General features: G+C 36.4%; 1 protein-coding gene across 1 annotated transcript; it reads left to right on the top strand.

Annotated features, from left to right (window-relative positions):
- Nucleotides 1-3321: 3321 nt before the first annotated feature.
- On the top strand, nucleotides 3322-25244 carry LOC107601091 (rho guanine nucleotide exchange factor 7-like). Its single transcript, XM_016293112.1, has 17 exons — nucleotides 3322-3439; nucleotides 4458-4662; nucleotides 4771-4841; nucleotides 4921-5015; nucleotides 5148-5243; nucleotides 10757-10879; nucleotides 12202-12232; nucleotides 14926-15072; nucleotides 15896-15982; nucleotides 16100-16181; nucleotides 18192-18307; nucleotides 18401-18580; nucleotides 22079-22172; nucleotides 22390-22476; nucleotides 22594-22693; nucleotides 24575-24629; nucleotides 24722-25244. Exons 2-17 carry the CDS (start codon nucleotides 4461-4463, stop codon nucleotides 24842-24844), a joined length of 1689 nt encoding a protein of 562 aa, XP_016148598.1. The 5' UTR covers nucleotides 3322-3439; nucleotides 4458-4460; the 3' UTR covers nucleotides 24845-25244.
- The last annotated feature ends 1457 nt before the right edge of the window (nucleotides 25245-26701 follow it).

Genomic DNA, 26701 nt, shown 5'->3' with positions numbered 1-26701 from the left:
AAAAAAGAAAACACTGGGTAGATCTTTATCATTATAGGGTGGTTGTGTACACACTGCCAACACACATTTCAGTTCAAACAGCTTGTAAAAGTGCATGTCACATCCAATGGCCCCATTAAAAGTCATGCAGTGTTTTTTGTAATCTATTATTATTGTCTTATCATTAAGAAGGTATTTCTTATTATTCAGGTATTCTTTAAAAAATCACTATTTGTATTACACTAAAAGGCATTAATGTTTGGATCAATGTTATGGTGAATACATTTCAAGAATTTCCATTTTTGAGTAAGTTACCTCTCAACAAGGATTGCTTGTCATTCCAAACAACACTTCTCTTATTTATTAATAAATTATTAATCTGGAATCTTGCTTACTCTTGATCCAACTTTAAATGTTTACAAATAGCTTTGCAAACTCTATATTAAAGTAAGATTAAAATGATGTGTTAGTTCTTAAGAATGACTCACTAATGAGTGCAGATTAAGCGGGGGCAGATAGATTTGACTTAAAACGATCTCTATAATGAAACGGTGAGGTTTTCAATCTGAAGTGTGCTTAAGGCATAGAGAAGACGTTCCCTCGCCTGGCCTTATCGGGGTTCTCTGTTGTGTTGGCTGAGGAATGCTTGGAGCAGGTTCACACACACTGTTTGTACGCCGTGGGTGTTCGGAAAAAGCCTGCCGTGAAATCCAGCAGACATGCTGAGCTTTTATTGTGTAGATGGAGCGAAGTGTGAGTCAGTGAAGAGCCCCAGAGGCCCCTGCAGCGCTGGAGATATGTCAGGACCCAGAGTGCAGCAAACGGGGCACCTGACTGTTTTCTTCTATCACTGAATACTGCATGCCTCCTCATACCTTATCTCCCTCTATTTATGAATGACAGATTGCTCATAGCAAATTAATACAAGCTAATCATAGTCTGCTAAGATTTGACAAGAGTATGCAAATTGGTTTTTGTGAATTTTTGTGACTAAATACTATGTTTTAGGGTTTCAGGCCTTGCTTTGGTTAGACTGGAGCGTACTTTATGTCTATAGACTGACTTCTCTTTGATACTTGTCGTCATACATTGGAGAGGATGTGTCCGGCTGCTTTCAGCAGTTGTTTGTTGTGACCCATATGCAAGTGCATTGAGCTGTGGTCTATTGGTGGTTTAACTTCACAGACACAACAGAATTACGAATGAGTGAGTGAGTGCTCTAATTGGGATGTTTAAAGATAATAGAGTGACCTGGCTTTACACTGTACTACATTTAAGGGGTCTGACAGACCATTTTACATGTCCCGGGTGTAATGCATAGTAAAAAGTAAAACAGGAATAGTTTTATACACATTTTTTTATATTTTTTGTCAAATGATTTAAGCTGGAAAAGTCAGTTGAACTGAATTTTGCACAGTGTTTGCTAATGGAATTTTGTGTGACAATCATTTTCAAGTTTACATGATTATTTTTTTATGATGATATTAATTCCTTTTATGTAAAGCACGTTGAATTACCATTGTGTATTAAATGTGCCGTATAAATAAACGAAGACGTTCCCTCGCCTGGCCTTATCGGGGTTCTCTGTTGTGTTGGCTGAGGAATGCTTGGAGCAGGTTCACACACACTGTTTGTACGCCGTGGGTGTTCGGAAAAAGCCTGCCGTGAAATCCAGCAGACATGCTGAGCTTTTATTGTGTAGATGGAGCGAAGTGTGAGTCAGTGAAGAGCCCCAGAGGCCCCTGCAGCGCTGGAGATATGTCAGGACCCAGAGTGCAGCAAACGGGGCACCTGACTGTTTTCTTCTATCACTGAATACTGCATGCCTCCTCATACCTTATCTCCCTCTATTTATGAATGACAGATTGCTCATAGCAAATTAATACAAGCTAATCATAGTCTGCTAAGATTTGACAAGAGTATGCAAATTGGTTTTTGTGAATTTTTGTGACTAAATACTATGTTTTAGGGTTTCAGGCCTTGCTTTGGTTAGACTGGAGCGTACTTTATGTCTATAGACTGACTTCTCTTTGATACTTGTCGTCATACATTGGAGAGGATGTGTCCGGCTGCTTTCAGCAGTTGTTTGTTGTGACCCATATGCAAGTGCATTGAGCTGTGGTCTATTGGTGGTTTAACTTCACAGACACAACAGAATTACGAATGAGTGAGTGAGTGCTCTAATTGGGATGTTTAAAGATAATAGAGTGACCTGGCTTTACACTGTACTACATTTAAGGGGTCTGACAGACCATTTTACATGTCCCGGGTGTAATGCATAGTAAAAAGTAAAACAGGAATAGTTTTATACACATTTTTTTATATTTTTTGTCAAATGATTTAAGCTGGAAAAGTCAGTTGAACTGAATTTTGCACAGTGTTTGCTAATGGAATTTTGTGTGACAATCATTTTCAAGTTTACATGATTATTTTTTTATGATGATATTAATTCCTTTTATGTAAAGCACGTTGAATTACCATTGTGTATTAAATGTGCCGTATAAATAAACTTGCCTGGCTTTGCCTTACAAACAACATACACTGCATTGAAAAGTCTGACCAAGGCTGCATTTATTTGATCAAAAATACAGTATGGAGAGTTATATTGTAAAATACTATTAGAATTTAAAATGATTTGCTGCTCAAGAAATACTTTTTTTTTTTTTATTATACATTTTTATTAAACAGTTGGTGCTGCTTAATATTTTTGTGGAAAAGGATTTTATGATTAATAGAAATTCCAAAAGAACAGTATTTATTTGAAATAGAAATCTTTTGTAACATTATAAATGACTTTACTGTCACTTTTGATCAATTTAATGCATCTTTGCTGAAAAAACTGACAATAAACTTTTAAACAGTAGTGTATGTTGTTTATTAATAGTTGTGTGAATTCTTATGCCCCTAATGTTAGATGTGGTTAAACAAATTTGTACATCATGACGTGAAATATGACGTGACAATAAATCATACAGCATAATACGGTGTGACATTAAGTCATATGGCATGAAGTAATTTGAATGTCACACTGTATGAAAAATCAAAGATAGCAACATTTGCTAATGCTACTTCATATTTTTATGCATGTCATTCATCTATTTCTTAAGTGTAACAGGCCATGCTAAACTGAAATGAAGAGTACACAAGTACAGAATCACTGAACTGTAGACTCACCCCTCAGAAACCTTATTCAGGGCTTTCTGTATATCTGTATCAGTAAACCTATAATCTAGTTACCACCCACAAATGTATATGCGCTCAGTAAGTGAGAAATGCTATCAGTTATACGCTTTATTTTCTATATTTTTAAAACTTCTCTTTTATTTTCTCATTGTATCCAGATACCCCTAATAGATCATGTCCACAGCCCAGTGCCTCTGCTCCTAGCCTGTCAGCCCCTTCACAAGCTGTTCCCAACTTAAAGTCCAGCAGGTCTTTACGGAGACAGTCAAAAGCTGTGGTAAGAAATAAATACACTGCTGTAAATTCTGATAACAGTTGGTTTATTATAACAACAAAACATTTGTAAAGTTCTTTAAAAGTAATTTACTTTTTTCAGTTAATTTCAAAACATAATTGAAATGACACAGATTACTCTTAAACTTAATACCCAAGTAATCCCAATAAGATTATCAGTGCATTCGGCATTATATTTTTCGGTAGTCATTTTAATTAGTTGTTCAGATTTACTTCTCTATTATAACATTATTGTTATAACCTCATAACATTTACAGGTTTCTGTAATTACTCACAAATAATCATCCCTAATATTGACATTTGTAATCATGAACATTTTCACATTGAATCTCAAAATTATTGTGGTATTTTAAATAATTCTTTAATGGAATTATACAAATTCAACGTTACAGAATAATTGAAAGGCAGGCTTAAACTGCAAATTATCCGATGTTTTTTAATTATCATTTATTAAAAATTACAGAACATTAAAAATATTTTAACAGCTTTTAATTTAAGAGAATTTCAAGTAATATTCACATAAACCCATTATAATAAATGTGACATTTAACTGTGTATATTTATATTTCTGTCTCTGTTAATACGAAGTTTAAAAAGAGAGCTGAGAGAGTTAATTTTTCACTTCAAAGTTAATTTTGCGCATTCGTTTTCACTATAAATAAATAAATAAAATCACTAGATGCTGTTAATTATGTTTAACATGTTAAACACCAAATGTTAATCACAAAAATTAACACATTTTGTTTCCCAGGCCTAATAATTTAATGTTACAACTAGCTTCCCATAGACTTCTTGTTGTCATTATTAGGGGCTTGTCCAGGATCTTAGTATTTTCTCAAGACATTAATTATTTACTTCTAGATGTGAATAGATGACAATTTTGTTGTAGATGTTTGGCATGCAGAAATTAAGAGTGTTGTTGTGATCACCATTAAAATGATCATTAAAGTAAGACCGAATACTGCCTACTGAGGTTCTTCACCTGCTGCTGTTGTGTCCAGGAAATGTCGGAGAATGGAGGTGGAGGGCAGCTGGTGGTCAAGGCACGCTTTAATTTCAAGCAGAACAATGAGGACGAGCTGTCTTTCAGCAAGGGCGAGCTGATCCATGTCACACGCCAGGAGGAAGGTGGATGGTGGGAGGGAGCCCTTAACGGCAAAACCGGCTGGTTCCCTAGCAATTACGTCCGAGAGGTCAAGCCATGTGGTGAGTGGGCAGTCCAAGATATTGTCTTACATCTTTTCATAGTTAGAAACGTTTTGCTCTAGTGAACATAATGAAATTAAACGGGTTTCCCTTTCTTTTTTTCTCCAGAGAAACCGATTTCTCCGAAAGCGGTAAAAGGACTTGACATTCCTCAGTTGACTAAAAATTATTACAATGTGGTAAGTTCTTTTAAAGATTCCAAAATAGACATGTAAAGGAATTTTAACTTCTTATTTGAGTCATTTGTTTGTTTCTCAGGTGGTGCAAGACATCTTGGAGCATGAGAAAGAGTTTGTCAAGGAACTGCAAACGGTACTGGGCTGTTACCTGCGCCCTCTACAGGCCAGCGACAAGTAAGAGGACAACTCATACGTTACCATGGCATCAGGGAGCCTTTGATATCAAAGCCACTGACATTTTGGGAAAATGGGCCGGTCAATAAAAACCCATGCGCATAATGACTCTTCTGTCAGCTCTCTCTGCAGGCTGTCTAGTGCGGACTGCTCCAGTCTGAATGGGAATTTAGAGGACATCCTTTCTTTCCAACAGGGACTGTGTCTTGCCTTAGAGGAGTGCTCCAAGTAAGAGCTGCATTTCAGTGTCTTCATATGCTCAAATGACTACTTAATTCTCTTTTTTTTCAGTGAAAGTCTTACCCCTTGATATAACAGTGCCATCTGGTGGTGGCTTTTTCACATATTTGTAACATGTCCATGTCTATGCTATACCATTTTAAGACCTAGGTTATATTTGCAGTGTTGGGAATGTTTCTTTGCAAATGTAATAGGTTACAGATTACAAGTTACCCTATTTAAAATGCAATCCGTTACTTTATTAAAGTAATGTAACTGGTTACATTTGTGACCCTGGACCACAAAACCTTAAGTAGTCTAATCGCTCTAGGTCAGTGGTTCTCAAACTTTTTACAGTGGCGTACCCCCTGGGGCAATTAGCATTCTTCTGCGTACCCCCTCTCGTCCACTTACACTGCAGTCACACCTTTTCTATTAAAGGACAATATTTGCACCCTTAAATTGATTTACAGGTGCATTTTTTACCTTTATTGAGGCAAATGTTTTCTATCCTTATTAATTGTATCTCATGTTTTATGCCATATTCTTAACATTTCATTATGTGTATTATTAATATAATAAATAAAGCAATAAATTATGGCAAATCAAAGTAGATTTAAAAATAAAACCGCCAATAGGTGGCGGCAAGTCGCTGTCTTAATGAGCCAGGCGTCGCGTCATTCATTCAGTAACGAAGCAAAATGCTGTAGTTATGAATGGGTTATTAATCACTGACTCTCCAAATCGTTCAAAGCCGCAGATTCGTTCACTTACGAAACACCGCTGTATGACGCTTGGAGACGCACATCAGATGATACAGATTTCGTTGGAACTATTATTTAGTTGCAAAATAGAACAAACATGACTATTCTGTTCAAAATGTATTTCTCAGGTGGTGCAAGACATCTTGGAGCATGAGAAAGAGTTTGTCAAGGAACTGCAAACGGTACTGGGCTGTTACCTGCGCCCTCTACAGGCCAGCGACAAGTAAGAGGACAACTCATACGTTACCATGGCATCAGGGAGCCTTTGATATCAAAGCCACTGACATTTTGGGAAAATGGGCCGGTCAATAAAAACCCATGCGCATAATGACTCTTCTGTCAGCTCTCTCTGCAGGCTGTCTAGTGCGGACTGCTCCAGTCTGAATGGGAATTTAGAGGACATCCTTTCTTTCCAACAGGGACTGTGTCTTGCCTTAGAGGAGTGCTCCAAGTAAGAGCTGCATTTCAGTGTCTTCATATGCTCAAATGACTACTTAATTCTCTTTTTTTTCAGTGAAAGTCTTACCCCTTGATATAACAGTGCCATCTGGTGGTGGCTTTTTCACATATTTGTAACATGTCCATGTCTATGCTATACCATTTTAAGACCTAGGTTATATTTGCAGTGTTGGGAATGTTTCTTTGCAAATGTAATAGGTTACAGATTACAAGTTACCCTATTTAAAATGCAATCCGTTACTTTATTAAAGTAATGTAACTGGTTACATTTGTGACCCTGGACCACAAAACCTTAAGTAGTCTAATCGCTCTAGGTCAGTGGTTCTCAAACTTTTTACAGTGGCGTACCCCCTGGGGCAATTAGCATTCTTCTGCGTACCCCCTCTCTTCCACTTACACTGCAGTCACACCTTTTCTATTAAAGGACAATATTTGCACCCTTAAATTGATTTACAGGTGCATTTTTTACCTTTATTGAGGCAAATGTTTTCTATCCTTATTAATTGTATCTCATGTTTTATGCCATATTCTTAACATTTCATTATGTGTATTATTAATATAATAAATAAAGCAATAAATTATGGCAAATCAAAGTAGATTTAAAAATAAAACCGCCAATAGGTGGCGGCAAGTCGCTGTCTTAATGAGCCAGGCGTCGCGTCATTCATTCAGTAACGAAGCAAAATGCTGTAGTTATGAATGGGTTATTAATCACTGACTCTCCAAATCGTTCAAAGCCGCAGATTCGTTCACTTACGAAACACCGCTGTATGACGCTTGGAGACGCACATCAGATGATACAGATTTCGTTGGAACTATTATTTAGTTGCAAAATAGAACAAACATGACTATTCTGTTCAAAATGTAGGCTACATTTAAAATGTAAAATGTTCACTTAATATTACCTTTTTTGTTGAACTGTTGTAAAAATTAATGGTACATTTGCCATCGTTTGGATATTCAGGGAAATTTGCATTCTTGCTCGTATCTTAAACATGAAAACAATAACACGCACAGAGTGTGTCTGTATCGAAGAGCATTTAAATTGATCTCAATGTACCGTGCGTGTCAATATTTGCTCTTCATGCTGTTAAGTGAAGATCTACTTTAAAGATACATTGAACAGCAGCGGGATTTGCTAAAGCTGCATATTCACCGGGCATCCTATCATATGCATGCTGCTTGTGTTGATGCAGTCAGTTTTGACCTCAAAAAATGAGGTACGCTGATTGGATATCATGTATTTGACCGTTTACGGCACCCCCATTTTCCTGTTTTTACATTAGAAGCTGCATTTTGCTTGTCAGTCATTTTAATGTTGCTTTAAGTTGGGGTATTAAATGAATGTCAAAACTCTGAATTTTGTTCGCGCACCCCCCACCGTCATCTCACGTACCCCAGTTTGAGAATGACTGCTCTAGGTAGGCGATTTCTGGTAGCCAATGTTGACATTTGAAATCGCCAAAACAAACACGCCCCTACCCCAAAAGGGTCTCGCCCCTATTTTGATAGCTCCACCCCACACATACGTACGCAACCCAGGCAACGATTAGTTCTGTGAAACAAAGCAAAACCAATGTTACACCGTGTCTACACCGGACTGGAGTGGCGCGGCACGACAAAATACTATGGAACTCATTATAATCAATGATGCTGTCTATACCATAGATATATATACATATATATACATATCTATGGTCTACACTGGATGCGGCACAACACGACAAATCCCTGACAGAAAACTGCTGCTGTGTTCTATTCATGACGTATTGACACAAATTTCAAATGATTTTCAACAGTCGCTTTGTCGCATCCAGTGCACTAGACAGACTTTAGCTGTTGCGGCGCAGACACGGTGTTACTAACCTATCGAGAAGAAACAAAGCAACCTCGGCGTCCGATCACAGGCCTTCCGCTCCTTGAGTTCTCTCCAGCGCTGGAAAGCTGATCCGATATTTACACGGGTCCTACTTCTTGCCTTATTGCCTTAATCCTTATTTTGTTCCGCAGACATTTTCCTCTTTTGTTTTTATCCGCCATCTCTATATTTCTGTTGCTCGGCTCGGACTGAACGCTCTCTCCTCCACATCATGAGTAGACACGCCCCTTTACTGCTTATTGGCTACAAGTTTGTTTTGCTAGTCGGCCCGAATCAGTTTTCTAAAGCGTTTTTGAAAAATCGCTTACCCCACCTTTAAGTAGCACAGGTATATTTGTAGCAACAGCCAACAATACTTTGTATGGATCAAAATGATAAATTTTTCTTTTATGCCAAAAATCATTAGGATATTAGTTACAGATCATGTTCCATGAAGATATTTTGTAAAATTCCTACCGTAACTATATCAAAACTTGAAATTTTTGATTAGTAGCATGTATTGCTAAGAATTTCCATTTGGACAACTTTATAGGCGATTTTCGCAATATTTAGATTTGTTTTCACCCTCAGATTCCAGATTTTCAAATAGTTGTATCTCAGCTAAATATTGTCCTATCCTAACAAACCATACATCAATGGACTTTTTTTTTTTTTTTACTTTCAGATGATGTATAAATTCAATTTAAAAAATTGACCCTTATGAATGGTTTTGTGGTCCAGGGTCACATTTTATTACTCTTTTATTACTTCGCTACATTTCTAACGAATGTTTTCAACTGTTAATCATTTCCAAACATCTAAACCAGACAGGGTTAACCTTACAGTAGTACTCAACACTGATTACTGTCAGACTTTCAAAATTGTTCATCGCTTGAATTATGATTATAATGATTCAATTTTAGAGCACAGACACCACAAAATCAGACTTTGGCACCTCTTTTTACTTTCAGATCATTCTGAGATTAAATAAAGATTTAAAATCATAACAAGAAATAGTTTAATATCTTTGATACTGTTCAAATAACAATGACAGGAAACACTGGCATCGAACAATAGGCGCGTTTCCATTACCCTTCAAATTGCGCAAATTGAAATTGCGAATTGAAAATACGCCTAATGGAAATGCGTCAATTTCGCAAAAACGCCCATATATCGCAAAAAAGTTTTTTACGCTCGCATGAGGTGGTTTTTCAGGCAATGCGAAAAAGGATTAATTCGCAAAACTGCAATGGAAACAGCTTTTTCGCATTTACAGGTCACATGGCATATGTAAAAAGTCATATGATCATTCTTCAATGTACTATAACCTCCAAGAAACACTTCATAAGTGGCCGCGCTCCAGTATAAGGGGCTTTCCCTACTATTAATACTTGGACAATTAGTGTGCAGTGTGCAGTGTGCGCAGACGTGTGCAGTGTGGCTCTGATACGGCCACTCAATGCTTGTGTTTATGTTTTTATACAGTCTATGGTTTATTCCAGCCGCGCCAGGCACGTTTCTGAAGCAGCTCTCTTTGCTGCTTCTGTAAAAATACACGCATAAACCTCCTTTGAATAAATATAGCCAAAATCTGTCAAAATCCGTTGCCATGACTTATCGCGAGAGGCAAAAGGTTCCGTTTTAGCCGCATAACGTTGGTTAATGGAAACGCCGTCATTTCGCAATATTTTTTATCGACATTCAGAAAATATCGCCAAAGTTTTGTGCAAATCTGTAATGGAAACGCGCCTAATGCCTTGGGAAAAAACTGTTAATCTTAAAAAATAAAGCAAATTGTGAAACTCGTGTATTAAATAAATTCAATGCACACAGACTGAAGTAGTTTAAGTCTTTGGTTCTTTTAATTGTGATGATTTTGGCTCACATTTAACAAAAACCCACCAATTCACTATCTCAACAAATTAGAATCCTTCATAAGACCAATAAAAAAACATTTTTAGTGAATTGTTGGTCTTCTGGAAAAGTATGTTCATTTACTGTACATGTACTCAATACTTGGTAGGGGCTCCTTTTGCGTTAATTACTGCCTCAATTCGGCGTGGCATGGAGGTGATCAGTTTGTGGCACTGCTACATAAACCCAAATTGGAAGAAAAAGCAGTTATCAAATAAGCATGTGTCCTATTCCGTGTCCTAAACAGCTGAAACATTGGTGTCAATGCATGAGCGTGTGTGTGAAAATATTCAAATGTAACCCCCTTTGTAATAATTAACATTTTCATAAGTAACTAATTTAATTACACATTTTTTCTCAGTGACTGTAACAGACTACCGTTACATTTATTTTGTAATTGAATTATATAACACTTTTATATGTAACTAGTCACTCCCCAACACTGGTTATTTGACATTAAATTAAAAATAAAAATATTTTTAGTCCGATAATGTATCAGGGCTGATCTGTGTGTTTTTGTCTTGCAGGATGTCAGAGGGCCAGCAGCGGATTGGCGGCTGTTACCTGAACTTGATGTGTCAGATCAGAACACTGTACTTGTCCTACTGCTCCAGCCATCCTTCTGCAGTCTGTGTGCTGACTGATCACAGGTCAGTGTTCACAAAATTGTCATCGACATGTTCTTGACTTTTGTGAATCATCCAGAACACAAATGAAGATATTTTTCATGAAACAAATATTTATCGAAAGTTTGTTCCACAAAAAGTACAAAAAATGCACTGTTAAAGTGATCCAAATGAATCAAGCCGTTTAATTCAAGTCTTATGAAGACCACATATAATTTACATATAAACACTGATCAACACATATCAAATAGAGCATATAAAATATGGTAAACAGAAGCTCAAGCATGTCATGCATGTACTGTTGAGCTTCCATTTAACATATTTTATGTGTGGGTATGTGCATTGATTAACTATTCAAATTAATATTGGTAGCAATTTACAGTAAGGTTCCATTAATTAACATTGGTTAATGCAGTAGCTAATATTATCAATGAACAATACATTTGTATCAGTATTTTTTCCTTGTTAACATTAGGTCATAAAATACGGCTGTTCATTGTTAGTTCAGATTAGCTCAGGTCCCTTAAACAATATTAACAGATAGCTTTTGATTTTAATTATGTATGGATACATTTTGAAATTAACAATAACTAAGTTAATAAATGTGACCCTGGACCACAAAACCAGTCTTAAGTCGCTGGGGTATATTTGTAGCAATAGCCAAAAATACATTGTATGGGTCAAAATGATCTATTTTTATTTATGCCAAAAATCATTAGGATATTAAGTAAAGATCGTGTTCCATTAAGATATTGTGTAAATTTCTTACCGTAAATATATCAAAACTTCATTTTTGATTAGTAATATGCATTGCTAAGAATTTCATTTGGACAACTTTAAAGGCAATTTTCTCAGTATTTAGATTTTTTTTTTTGCACCCTCAGATTTTCAAATAGTTGCATCTTGCCCAAATAATGTATACATTCAGATAATGTATAAATCTCAATTTCAAAAAATTGACCCTTATAACTGGTTTTGTGGGGCAGGGTCACAAATGCTTTAGAAGTATTTTTCATTGTTAGTTTATGTTAACTATTGCTAATGTATAGTAGTTACCTAATATTAACAAGTCAAATCTTACTGTAAAGTGTTACCATAATTTGACACATTATTTTGAATATTAAGGGTTAAAATGATACGTTGTAAAACTCTTCTTAGTGTCATTTAGTTTTGTAAAAAGCATGTTACAAACTAAAGAATTTGTGTGAGAGCTGCAGAGAACAGTAATACATCAATAGATTCTGAGCACATCTCTACATAGTTCATGAGGAGGCATGCAAAAGAGTGGTTTCTGGGCAAAAAAATTATTGAGATGCATAAATTGGCACAAAATATTTTGTCTCCAGTCAGTTCCAGTTAGGGGTGTGCGATAATATCGTAATTGTTGTTTTAACGATGTGCGATTTGACATTATCGAGTATTTTGCAAAAACCATTCAAAACATCCCTACTGAGTCTAGACTAGTGCGTGTGCGCATTCAGTGTGTTTTCTTTCACTGCATGATTCAGTCTATTAAAATGCGTTTAGAATGATCACAAATTCAAGACATGATGGCAAAAAATGTATATATTTATACCACTTCATATAGTTATTCAATTTCATATGAAGAGTGCCGTTTTTCTCCAAAAATTACCATGATTACAAATGTGACATTGAATTCAATAAACAATAAGTTAATTAAGAGACTTACGTTTTTGTTTTGGCTCTATTTCGCCAACAAAAATCATTCCGAATACAGCCACAGTGCTGTTTTGTGTCTCTGAGCAACAATGAATCAACCGTTTAAATTATTTGATTTAATTTGCTTGGTAACAGCCCAAACGTCTTATTATTCTAATTCACTGATTAAATGTAAGAATTTGACTCAAAAGATAATGGACACTTTTAGAAAAATGGCTTTATAAAAGGTAAAAATGCCCATAAAATGTAAAAATAAGTTTCAACTTATTGGAAAAGATTAATTTCTATCAGTATGAACTGACTACCACCCAGAATATGAAGAATATTAAAAACATTAGGAGTCAGCTGTCTTCGGCAGTCCTTAAGGTACCAGCACAATAACACACTCAGCAAAATATCGTCTAATTATCGTTATCGATAAAATCCCATAAAATATCGAGATATAATTTTTTGTCAATATCGCACACCCCTAGTTCCAGTTAATATCCACATATATTCCAATTTAATCTCACATACAGTATATAAGTCCCAAAGTTTGTCAATACTGTAGCTCTGTTAAGCTTACAAAACATTTCTCTGTTTGTTTGACACTAGTGACACAAAAAAAATGTTTGTGTGTCACTAGTGTCTTAGCTTTTTTTTATATAAAGTTGAACCACCAGGTGTCACTACAAAGCTTTCATTCTCTTATGTCTTACTGAGCTGAGTGACTAAACAAGCAAATCTCCCTTTTGCCTTTACATATAACACTGCTGCCCTATTTCCATTTTAAGGTTTTTTTTTCTTTGGTTTGTACTAGTAAACTTCACAGGTATTCATAAATGTCTGAGCCACATTTTACACACTTCCTGTATGATGAACTACATCAGGGTTTCTGTTAGTTTTCTCCTTCCACCTCAGAATGCTCCACGACAGAAGGAGAGAGTGAAAAGGCATGCCTCATACACACAGGAAACAGCACTAACCCAACAGGATATCTATAGCTGTGGTTGTGCTGATGGAGGCAGAAGACACATTTTTGATTGTGTTTGCTCACTTTGCATATCACTCTGCAGAATTGTTGCAGCATTTTTCCATTGCTTGATTGTGTATTCAAGGCATGATGTGTTCGATGATTCATCTTTAGTCTAACTTTAGTTTATCACATTTCAGCATCTAGTATTCTCTTCACACCCGTTCTGTCACCTTCCCCAAAACACTTGCCATTGTTATGGTTATATGAGAAAGCATTGTTAACATTTTGCCTCAGAGTTTTTATTATTGTTATAATTTTTTTAATATTATACCAAGTCATACGTTTTAAAGCGCACGTATTCAAAATACGTTTTAGTGTGCATTTATTTATGCTACAGTTTGGGGTTGGAAAAAAGAAGACTTACGCTCACAAAGGCTGCATTTATCTGATCAAAAATGCATTACAAACATTCATATTGTGAAATATTATTAGAGTTCGTGTTCTGTGGAACAGTTTCATTTGTTCTTTTTCTTTTTTCTGACAGGTAAGGGAGAGTCCCATCTTCATAGTTTAGATATCACTAGTGGAGGTGTCATGTAGACTTGGTCTTCCCCCTTTACCTATGCTTTTTTTTTTCAGTTACCTATATTGGTATTTGCAGATGAGATGATTTGCGCACTTTATTGTAAATCACTTTGATAAGTAAGCATCAGTTAGGAACATGAATGTAATGCCTGGAAATATGGAGAAGTGACCTCCCACTCCGAAAGGACCGTTTCATGTTCCAGGTTATTGTGTGTTAGAAAAAAAACATTCTGTTTTTGAATATGCCTATTTTAACGATACGATCATTTGACATTCGAATTTCGAAAAAAAAAAAAAAGTCTAAGAAATGTTTCTTGAACAGAAAACAGTATATTAGAATGATTTCTGAAGAATCAAGTGACATTGAAGACTGGAGTAATGATGCTAAAAAAATTCAGCTTTGCATCACAGGAATAAATTACAATTTAAAACATTAAAATAGAAAAAAGTCATTTTAAATTGCAATAATATTTGATAATTTTACGATTTTATTTTCTTCTGTATTGCTGTATTTTTTGATCAAATAAATATGAGACTTTCAAAAACAAAAAATCATACTAACCTCAAACTTTTAAAAATGTTGTGTGTGTATGCATTCTGAATGTCCAACAATTCATTCAGATAATGGGACATTTTTCAGAGAATTAAGAACATTTTCTAAATGTATAATCACAGCTGCTAACCCTTTTTAGACTTGGTATGAATCTTAATACTTGACTGTAAAACAATATTGTTTCGAATCATTATGTGTCATTGGTTTGTCTTTACACTGACTCATACTATGAAATGCATATTAACACATTAATGTCTAATTCTTGTTTCACTGAATTGATTTGTTTGTGTATTTCAGACTCAGTGTCAAGATCTGCGAAAAAGAAAGAACTTGGAGTTGCAGATCTTGTCGGAGCCAGTGCGGGGCTGGGAGGGCGACAGCATGAAGTCGCTGGGTCAGGTGGTCTACATGTCACAGGTCCACATCCAGAGCAGCTCAAATGAGGTGAGAACCAGGAAATAACAGTGTGGCAACTAAACTCGACCTGACATGTTGTTTTCACATCTGCGTGGTTATATCACTGTTTATTTTGTGCAAAATGCATGTTAGATATTAGCACAGTGTCAAAATAATCTATGAAGTGATTATTTTAATCAATATTAATTGAAATGTAGTGCAAAACTAAGTTTTGTGTAAAAGTACTGATCAGGGCGTTTTAAACATAACGGCCAGAAGCACAGACTCATTTTTCTGTTTGTTTTTTGTGACTTGTTTTAGCTAACCAATGGAAAATGTTTAAGTGTCAACAGCTCAAACCCCCCTGCAAAGTTTTGCATCTGTGGTCACTGAATGCGTTTTTAACTCGAACCTCAGCCCCCTTTGAATCTGATGGTCTGGTTAATGGAAACAGTGCTGTGTGAGGGGCTGATAGAGCCACTAATAATATCAGAAGGGGGTTAGCTAAGGAAAATTAGTAGGTTGATGAAAGAATTATATTGTTACATTAATTCTGAGTGATTTCCCGCCATTTCTGTTCAATGTATTCCCTTTCTCTTTCACTGTTTTGCTTAGCTGAAATTTATCTTGGTTTGCTAGACATAAGGTATGATACGTGTTGATCATGAGTAATCAATGTAGCAAAGAGTAAAGCTGTGCACCAATCCAAAATCGTGTGTTAGTGGAGACATTTGATGTTTGTGTTTGTAAGGGTTTGCTGTAATGCCATTCACCTGCATCTGTGCCATGATTGTTTATGTAGTGGTATTTCATATTATTTTTTGCAGAAGTAATGAATTTAATATGATGTGCATATGTGCTTTTTTTCTAGGAAAAGGAAGAGCGGTACTTCATGCTGTTTCCTAATGTGGTAGTCATGCTGTCTGCCAGCCCAAGAATGAGTGGTTTCATTTACCAGGTGAGCTCATTTCTTTTTTTCCTTTTGTTTTACTGGGTGCATGACAATGAGCATGTGTTATTTATGAAAAAGTGTCAACTTCAGTGCTCTCATTTGTGTCTCACTCTCGTTTCATAGGGACGTCTTCCACTGACTGGAACCACTGTAACCAAACAGCCAGAGGATGCAGAGACAGGCCATTATGCTTTTGAGATCACAGGTTTGTTTCAGTCCATGTAAACAGTTTTAGTGAGGCATGTTTTTTGAGAGGTCACAGAACAATGTACACTTGACCTTGTCATTAATGCTGCTTTTTTTTCTATGCTGCTAGTACCTGAGCTGTTTTTATAGCAGCAGGCAGCAGTGGAGTTTAACCTAACAAGTGGAGAGCATGTGTGTGTGTGTGTGTGTGATTTATTAAAGGGATAGTTCACTCAAAAATGAAAATTGTCACAATTTGCTCACTTTCTTTCTCACTGTCATCCTTTTACCCTGTGGAACACAAAGCAAGGAATTTTGGAGAAGTTTTTTAATGCAAATATTTTACATACAGCTCATAAAGACCACATCTGCTAAGATCCAGAAAGGACCAAATAAAGCACTATAATAGTCAAAGTGACTTGTGGGCTATATTCCAAGTCTTCTGAAGCCATTTGATAGCTCTTTGTTAGAAACTGACCGAATCACTCTATTTACTAGACTAGACACTCTATTTTTAGACTATGTTCTAAAAGGTTCATTCAGTGATTCTGTTCCAAAGCTTACTGACTTGTTGATCTGGTTGCAGCAGTTATTGAGTGAATTAGGGGAATATTATCAGTTAATAATTAATTATTTATACTACAGCTCAAAAGTTGTTGTTTTTTTTTTGGGGGGGGGGGGGGGGGGGATACTTCTTCAGCAAGGATGCATTAAATTAATAAAATGTGACTGTAAAGACATTTATAACGTTACAAAAGATTTCTATTTCAATTAAATGCTGTTATTTTCAGCTTTATATTTACTGAAGAATCCTGAAAAACGTATCCCAGTTTCCTCAGAGATATTAAGCTGTACAACTGTTTTCAACATTGATAATAAGAAGAAATTTTTCTTGAGCAGCAAATCAGCATATTATGATTTCTGAAGGATCATGTGACACTGAAGGCTGGAGTACTGATACTGAAAATCAGCTTTGGTGATTCGTCATCCGCTAGACTCCACTCTCTCGTGAACGCACGTACAACAATTAGCGGAGGCTAGAGAGTAAGGTTTATAAAGTTGTAAATATAGATATTTTTCTTACACAAACGCATCGCGTCGCTTCAGAAGTCCTTTATTAACCCCCCAGAGCCGTGTGGACTTCTTTTATAATGGATGGGTGCAATATGTTTTTACTTCAAATTTTGGACTACCATCCACTCCCATTATAAAGCATGGATTAGTCAAGTCAAGTCACCTTTATTTATATAGCGCTTTTAACAATACAGATTGTGTCAAAGCAACTGAACAGCATTATTTAGGAAAACAGTATAGCTGGGCCAGTGTGTTGTGATTGGCACCACTCGGTGCCTGGTCGGGAAATGTCATGCCCCTTACCATAGCCGCCTGCCAGCTTCAGTGTAAATATTGCGTCAAAATCAAATCAATTTGAGCATGATTTATAACCACTCAAAGCTAACGTGTCTCCGACATAGTGATAACACTAGTTGCCTTCTCTAGTGCAGCTCAACCAGGTCTCATTCATCGATATTTGTGATATCACAAATCCCGGAAAATATGCGTTGTAGTCCAAACGAGTCATTCGTTGTCGTTTTTGAAACGCGATTTCTGTTAAATAAAATATCTCCTTTTGAAGTGGACTTTGAACTTTGTAACTTTGCAGATCTTTTTTATGCTCAAACAGCAACATTACAGACTAACTAAAGTTGAAAAAGCATAATAGGACCCCTTTAACAGGCATGTCTGCTATGGAAAAATGGCAGCTTGAGAATTCTACCAATTTTTTTCTTTTGTGTTCCATGTGACAGCATAGTTTTTGAACCACACGAGGATGAGTAAATGACAGAATTTCTCTTTTTGGGTGAACTATCCGTTTAATTCTGTATTTTGATGTTGTTGTGGTTGTGGTTTTGTTTATTTAAAAAATGTCAAAATAAAACTTAATCTAATGTTAGGATGCACATGCTTGAACAGTTGCAGTATTGTTGTATCTTCCATTTTGCTGACCATGTTTTGATTGTGTTTTTAGGAGGGACAATAGATCGCACCATGGTGTTCTGTAGTAGTGCACAGGAGCAGCTGGAGTGGTTAGAACATCTTCATGCTTACACCAAGGAAGGAAGTCCAGTCGGAACAACATTGAAGGTAACACTTTCTCTCTTTTTTTGCACCTTATTTCTCAGTATGATGACCGTCTACAGGTGAATCATTATTTTCTTGTGTATTTTGCATGAGCAGAGTGTTGAGGCTAAGCTTACAACCATGGCTGGCACGTCGTCCCACCACTTGCACAGTTTCGGTACTGCTGTGGCTAACCGAGGCCCTCTCGAACCCCCCAAGATCACCAAGCCATGGTCCTTAAGCTGTCTGAGACCAGCGCCTCCCCTCAAGCCCTCCGCTGCGCTAGGTTATAAAGAGGTACACTTTCTGGAAAACAGTCATAAGGAATCTTGAGTGGGAGCGTAATTTACCTCTGTGTATTCTTGGTGGTCCTAACAGGAAACCGATGCACACAGAGCTACTCTGACTGTAAAGTTTTTCAGCCAGCAGCCTCCTTCATCCTCTTCACCACAAGCTGCGGTGGAGGTGTTGTTATCTCAGATTTAAGTGGAATGTTTAGTGGTCTTTGAGCTGCAGATTAGCTAACTCTACCCAAAGCCCACTCGAACATCTTATTAATGTGCATGGCCTCTCTACAAGATTTTACCAAGGGTGTTAGTGATGATCATGAAATGCATGTGAAATTTTCTGTTTCTCTGCAACAATTAATGTTCACCTCTCACAGATCTTTCCATCATATTCCTGTCAGGCTGTTCTTTTATTCTCATACACCTCTTCATTCTCTCTCCATTTTCTGCTTCTTTAGAGGATGTCTTATATCCTGAAGGTAAGAGTAGATGTGTGTCTGTGTGTTTTGTGTGAGTACGTGTGTGTGTGTGTGTGTGTGTGTGTGTGTGTGTGTGTGTGTGTGTGTGTGTGTGTCCGTGTCTGTGTGCTTGGCTAGCACCGGTGTTGCACGCTGGATCCATGCTTATCTGTCTTTTTCTCTTTAATTCTGTGGAGAGCCGCCCATTTCCGGTGTAGTTTGCAGTTGTATCTTCTACTCCCGCTGCAGTGATCTTTACTTAAGATGCATTTATTTGTAATTTTTGATCTTTGCTATGTTGTATTCATTTATTAATAGAAAGGGAGTTCAGATACAATAGCAAAATTTTGGCAGGCAGTAAACAATGTGTACTGAATCATATCCTGCTTCTCAACCTTCAAAGCTCATCGTCTTTAATCAATATACCCACAAACCCAACCAACCCTTTTCCTGCATGAAAAAAACTGCTGTGATACTTACAAAGATGTTGTGATACTTATCCAACCAAAAAAACAAAAGTGTACATATGCATGCAGTATATAGAAATGTTGAGCTTCAATTTGATCAAATTCAGTCAAAACAAATAAATTGCATTAAATGTGAGCAATTAATCAAATTAATCACTTGTATAAAAATTTGTTGAGAAATCCCCAAGTAATATTACATTACTGTGGCAGACAAAGCACTGAATAGGCTAAATTGGCTTTAGAAGTCAATATATTGCTTGTTTTATTTCCATTACATGCTATTTTTTTAATTATTGATCTGAGTAAACATTCTCTAGATATATATACATCTTTGGTGGTTCCTTCTTCTGCTTCCTTGCCATTTCAACCACTTTTCATTTCACAAGATTCATTTTAAAAGCTGTTAAAAATGTGCCTCAAAAGCCCTGGATTATGTTTCATTCCTACATTCTGTCCAGCTGTTTCAAAATGCAAGAACGGTTCTCCTGCAGACGGCTCTTTACTCATTTCATGCTGCTTGCTCTCGACAAGTGTGGTAGCAGACTTGCAAAAACCTGCTTTCCATTTGGTGGTACTTGACGCTTCAGTTGCTCTGATGGTAGCAAGAGTTTTCATTATGTAAGACAGCAAGTATGATTAGATGCTTTTTTAAAATAATTGTATTAAATTTGTTTTAAATTTGCACCCATAAATGCTACTAATAATAGTGTTTTATAGAAAACAATAGAAAATGGTAAATGTAGCCATCTCTTCAATAATGACAATGTACTAAGTAACTTTTGTACCATAATGTTTGAAATTGTATCATAGAAAACACATACAAGGTTTTTTTGAGATGTTGAGAATGTGGCCCTTGTATGAACTATATTATGAGGAAGATATATTTCCCATTTTAGTTTCTAACTAAATTTGTGATTAGATATAAATCACTTGAAGATATCATGAGCATTAGGTAGAGATTTCTTCGTATTGGAAAAACATAACAGCAATAATTGGTTCTATATTCGGCAATAGTCTTAATAACCTGCGGCAGTGTTCCAGCGATATAAAATAAATAACTGGGATAGTGAATTGTCTTGCAGACTGTCTCAAGAGATTCTGAATGGGAGCTGTTGCCACAGTTACTGAAGTGTTAGAAAACATCACTTTTACCATGTCAATCAAAAATGTACCCAAGCCTATACATTTTATTGCTTCCAACAAATATGGCCATTCAAGAAACACTTTTTCACAGCTGATATCACATCTCAAAATCCAGATATCACATCTTATATTTGCATAGTTCAGAAAATAATCTTATACCTGCGCAATGAACATGTTAAATGTTGTGTCTACATTTAGATGATCAAAAGAATCAGTATCTGCCAAGTAGCTGTTCATAGAAATGGCAAAATGACTCATAATGCCTGGTTAGGGTGAGGTGACTCTGCTTACGTCACCATAAGAAGGAATATTATTTTCCAATCATGCTGCATGATTCTCCGTTTTATGTTCCCGGTATTCTGAGCAACAACTACCGCATAGCATAATGGCACATTTTTGTTTAAAAACTAAGAGGTCTTCTCATAAGCCAGGTCTTTCCGCTAGTTTTCACGTCATTTTCCAGGCTAAATGTTTGTCTTTACGAACCTGGAGAATTGTTAGAGAGACCAAGACATCATTCATTGTTTTTCATATCTCAGGGCCACAATGTCGTGCTGTAAATCAATGTGCTAATATTTGCCACTTTCTCTTTTCGTGTTGATTCAAATTATGTTATACATTCATTTCATGAATGAGCAATTCATTAGTGATAAACGTTTCTGTAAACTGTGAACATGTGCATGCTTAACTTCAGGTATTTCCACCATTTACTTTCGGTTTGATGTCATGAGTAAAACATAAAAACTGAAAACCCCATTTAGCCTAAAGCATGCCAAGTGTATATGTGTGTATTTCATAATTAAAAAACAATACAGTCTTGGTCAATCAACGTTCAATAAAATGTATACTTTTTTTACTACTGCTTTACGCATTCTCACTAAAACTGTGATTGAACTGACTGGTTGTCAGTGACAGAATGTTTTAAACCCTTAAATATTCATCAAGACATTCCTAACTAAAGTGTTTAACTCTTATTTAATAAAGCTGCCCACATAACACATTTAATTTTTGCCATGGTTAGTCTGTCATTTAAACGATTCAATGTAGATGGTCAAAATAACTTGATTTAATAAAGCTTTCGTTCTGGAGGAGTCCAATTTAGATGACTCACTCCGCGGTGTTAGCATTCAAGAAAAAAGGTGGCGGCAGCCCTGTGACACTGCTGTAACAGTCAACAAATGACTCAGACTGAAATAATTAGTTCACAAACAGACAAGGGTCTCTCATCTGCAAATTGTTTTCATTCATGAGTCCCTGATAATTTGCTGTTAAATTATGAATGGCGTCATAACTTATGTAAGCTACCGTTTATTGGCCTCATTTCTTAGCATCCTCGCTCGAGATTTGAGCGTAAATTAAGGTCCTCTAGTTGCGGTTTTGTGGTTTTATTCAGAGCTCAGCAGATGCTGTTACTTCATTAACACCAGATTGTTTCCTCAGGACTCTAGTAAAAGCCCCAGACCCAGACCCAAGTTCCTTCCAAAAAGAAAAACGGAGAGAAAACATTCAGATGATGAGTTCCTGCTCAGAAAAAGTAAGTATATAAAAACGCTAAATAAAATTAATTTAGTTCCCAGAACTAAGATCTTGCAACAAAAAAAAAGTCCCCGTAGTGGTAGAATTGCGGGGGTTTGAGAACAAACAAACAGTAGCTTTGCCAACATGTATTTAACGTACAATCAAAAAGAAATACAGATACATAGAAATCAAATTTTCACAGTGACGATCCATCAATTTATTGTCACATGCAGGCACAGCAGCTCTGGAGGAGGATGCACAGATACTCAAAGTGATTGAGGCCTACTGCACCGGAGCCAGTCTCCACCAATCCACCACAGGTAGACCTGCCTGTCACATGTACTGTATAACTAAGCTACTGAATTTTTAATAACGGAAATGTATTGTTACAGTTTAACAGTGTGATTTCATTAGAAGATTTGATTTTGTTTGCACAGCTGTTCGTAAGGAGTGCATCCCCCAGGTCCTGCTTCCAGAAGAAGAGAAGATTATTGTTGAGGAGATCAAGAGCAATGGCCAGACGATCATTGAGGAAAAGTATGTTCAGTTATCTGATATCAGAATTACTTGATTTTTAGCATTGAGTCCATTTAAGAAAAATGCTTATATTGTAGTTTGTTGTATTAGTAACATAGAAATAGTGCAGAATTGTAAATATTTCTTCCTTTTTTGGATTAGTGACCTAGAAATAGTGCAGAATTGTAAATATTTCGTCTTTTTAATTTTATAGTAGTGACCTAGAATTAGTGCACAATCGTTAGTATTTATTGCATTTTTTTTTCTTTTTGGATTAGTGACTTGGAAACATGGTTATGGGGTAACGGAATACATGTAATGGCGTTCCGTAATCAGAATGCAAAACACTGGTTTCTCTTATTTTTTATATAATTGCATAAAAAAACAAGGTAATCAGATTACAGATACCTTTTGTACAAAATGGGAAAACTATCAGGGTTACAAAGGTTTCATTTAAGTAATGAATAATTGAAGACAGGCCATTGAATTATTAGAAAACAATGATCCAAGGTGGTGATGCGGCCACGATGTGAAGTGTCAGACTAATGCAGTTATTAATGCAGTTATGAGAGAGAGAGAGGGAGTCAGAATAATGCAGTTATTAATGCAGTTATGAGAGAGAAAGAGGGAGGGAGTCAGAATAATGCAGTTATTAATGCAGTAATTAATTAGAGAGAGAGATTGATTAAGAAAGTGTGAATTACCCGAGTCTGTCTCTCAACAGTGTTCGGCAGCAGCGTCTCTACTAATAGCGAAATTGTAAATTCATCTGCTTCAATAACTGCAACGTTATTACATCACATATTACATCATGTAGCCTATAACATCTCAACTATTTTACTGATAAAATCATCAGAGCAGCACTGACAACTTGTTTCTGTGCGCATGAATGTTTCTGTGCGCGAATGCGTGTCGGTCTTGCATGTGTGTGCATTTGAGAAAGAGAGCGGGGAAAGAGAGAATGTGCTTTCTGTACATAAGAAAATATAATTTTGTGTCAAAAACAGGGAAATAATTTGTCATTTTAATCCTATTGTTTAATATATTTGTTTGCTTGGTCATTGTCGTTGAGGGTTTTGGTTATTTTACTGTTGTATAAGGACCTTTGAAATAAAATAAATCATTTAGCGAAGCGAGATGGACATGTACTAGCACCATGTCGAAGCAGAATGTTCGATGACCATATGGAGCAAGCACTCTGTGTATCTGTTCTTATTATATTTGCTTGAGAAAAAAATGCTAATTTGCGTTCTTTTCTTAAATATTTTATATTGCGCATCAAATAGTTTATAATTTGCATCATATCCATAGTAAAATAAGTATCTTTGAGTATATTACTTTTACTTGACTTTATTTACATATGTGACCTTGAAGGAATCCAAATGTAATCAGATTACATTACTTTCATATTGTGGTGCTTGGATAACATTACCGAATACTTTTTTTCATTAAGTAATTTGTAACTAATAGAACCGCCCGGAGCTGCTTTCGTGTAGGACTGTTGGCGCAAGCTACATTAAAGTGATTATTACGTTTTGAATATGGATATTTTTCTTACAAAAACGCTTCGATTCACTACAGGAGGCCTTTGTTCACCCCCGGAGCCGTGTGAGACACTTTTTATGGATGGGCGCTTTTTATTTAACTTCTTTTGGACTGATGCATGCAACACCCGCTGAGTGGCATTAAACAGCTTGAAAGATCAAAGACAATTTTTAATATAACTCCGACTGGATTTGTCTGAAAGAAGAAAGTCATATACACCTAGGATGACTTTAGGGTGAGTAATTTATGGGCTAATTTTCATTTTTGGGTGAACTAACCCTTTAACAGTTGCAACTTGAAATGTTCTGTTTTCCTTTTGAATATTTTAAAGAATGTTTTTATTTTATTGCTTTGCAGAAGTCTTGTTGATGCTGTTTATGCTCTAAAAGATGAAGTCCATGAATTAAAAAAGGTAAGATTTTACGTTATTGGAACCTCGTGTTGGCCTGAGCTATCACAGGCATTATGCTGTAATCTTCTGATGCCATGTGTTCGTGAATGTAGGAGAATAAACGGATGAAGCAATGTCTGGACGAGGAACAGAAGTCCCGTAAGGAGCTAGAGCGTGTAGTCAGAAAGTTGGCCAAGCAAAAGAATGACTGTTCCTGGGATGAAGGAGGTCACTGAAGAACACTCGACTGTTTCCCTTTGCCAGCTGCATGTATGTGTTTCCGTGTCTGTGTGTCCTCACAAATGTGTTTTTATGTGTTTTTTTCCATCACATTACACACTGAACGTTGCTTTTGGAAAGTCACCATGCTGGGGATTTTCAGCCATTTCTCGTCAAATGTTTTTTTAAGGACAAGATGCGATAAGAAGATCAACTCTGTGATTAGTGACTGTGTTTATCTTGCCATACTAAAGAATATCACTGTGCGGTTTGCTTCACGTTCCTGTGATGTGACATTCTGAGAGCAAACCGGCAACTGTTCTAGAAGACCAAGTCAACTGTATTTGGAAAAGATTTGGAAAACTTCAGATGATTGTCAGAGTCCTGTCCATTTTTTGTTCCGGTTCACGGCCAAGCAAAAGAATGACTGTTCCTGGGATGAAGGAGGTCACTGAAGAACACTCGACTGTTTCCCTTTGCCAGCTGCATGTATGTGTTTCCGTGTCTGTGTGTCCTCACAAATGTGTTTTTATGTGTTTTTCCATCACATTAATCACTGCACATTGTTTTTGGAAAGTCACCATGCTGGGGATTTTCAGCCATTTCTCATCAAATGTTTTTTTTGGACAAGATGCGATGAGAATATCAACTCTGTGTTTAGTGACTGTGTTTTTCTCGCCACACTGAAGAATATCACTGTGCGGTTTGCTTCACGTTCCTGTGATGTGACATTCTGAGAGCAAACCGGCAACTGTTCTAGAAGACCAAGTCAACTGTATTTTGTGATTTGGAAAACTTCAGATGATTGTCAGAGTCCTGTCCATTTTTTGTTCCGGTTCAGTCCACTCCAACAAGAATCATCACAGAAAAGATGGTGGAATCTCTTGTTTTTGAACTGAACAAATATCTGCCTCACTTTATGACTGTTACTGGTCATGGACAAAAGAAATCCAATGACATTCAGCCCATGAACAGCATTCCGACTCAAGCCGCTATTGCACAAGTGAAAATATTCATATAAAATATATAAAATAAGAGGCGATACTTGTGGTTGAACATTGCAGGATTCCACTGTTTCAACAAGTATTGCTCTTTTGAGACCCATTTCTGCTTTTATAATGTGAAAACGGTTGCTTTTAGGTCACAAATGAACAAGATTGAGATTTGTGGTTTGCACCTGATTGACATGAGATGCCCTACTTGCCATCTTGAAATGAGTTTGGTTTTTCCTTTTAGTTTGAAGGCTTTGAATTAAATGCCTGCAATGCGTCATTGGACTGTAGGTTTAGATTCAGACAGTCACTCGCATCAGTATGGGAACACAGTATTTCTAAAACAGCCATTATAATACTACATAATCATGCTTCTGATAATCATCACTAGTTTAAAGCTATCAGGGATATAGTTGTCAGAAATAGTTAGGTTTATAATACTATACTAATACGATACATCATATAATGTATGTATATCATATATACAGTATATATATGTATATATCAGATATTATGGCGAAAGGAAACATTTTCAATGATAACAAAAATACAGTAGGAAACTTCATCCTCCTTTTTCAGAGGCTTGAAACTATTTCATATGTATCTTAAACCAAAAACAATCCAGAATGTTTGCAGATTTGGTACTAGGAGCCCTTTTAGGACTCAAAAAATCAAGTGTACGTAGAAACATACGGTACTTTAGGCACTGATGTTTGTTCCTCACTTACCATATCTTGGAGGCTCATATTAGAGTGACAAACAAATGTGGTTAGAACCCAATTTTATTGATTTTTTTTTTTCAGCAAACTGCTTAATTCATCAGCAATGTTTAATTTTTGCTCCGGAATGAAATGGAGGCTGTGATGGATAGAAGTACAGTGC

Source organism: Sinocyclocheilus grahami, unplaced genomic scaffold, assembly GCF_001515645.1.
Source record: "Sinocyclocheilus grahami isolate Dianchi unplaced genomic scaffold, SAMN03320097.WGS_v1.1 scaffold299.1, whole genome shotgun sequence".
In the NCBI taxonomy this organism is placed as follows: domain Eukaryota; kingdom Metazoa; phylum Chordata; class Actinopteri; order Cypriniformes; family Cyprinidae; genus Sinocyclocheilus; species Sinocyclocheilus grahami.
Note: the sequence above shows the minus strand (reverse complement) of the source record. Positions and strands in the feature narration are given on the sequence as shown.

What these genes read in the sequence shown, in the direction of transcription:
- LOC107601091 (XM_016293112.1), top strand. Translation starts at nt 4,461, where the DNA reads ATGTCGGAGAATGGAGGTGGAGGGCAGCTGGTGGTCAAGGCACGCTTT. An exon ending in CCTCTACAGGCCAGCGACAA is followed by an intron (nt 5,016 to 5,147) that starts GTAAGAGGACAA and finishes CTCTCTCTGCAG; the next exon opens with GCTGTCTAGTGCGGACTGCT. An exon ending in TGTGTGCTGACTGATCACAG is followed by an intron (nt 10,880 to 12,201) that starts GTCAGTGTTCAC and finishes TTTTGTCTCCAG; the next exon opens with TCAGTTCCAGTTAGGGGTGT.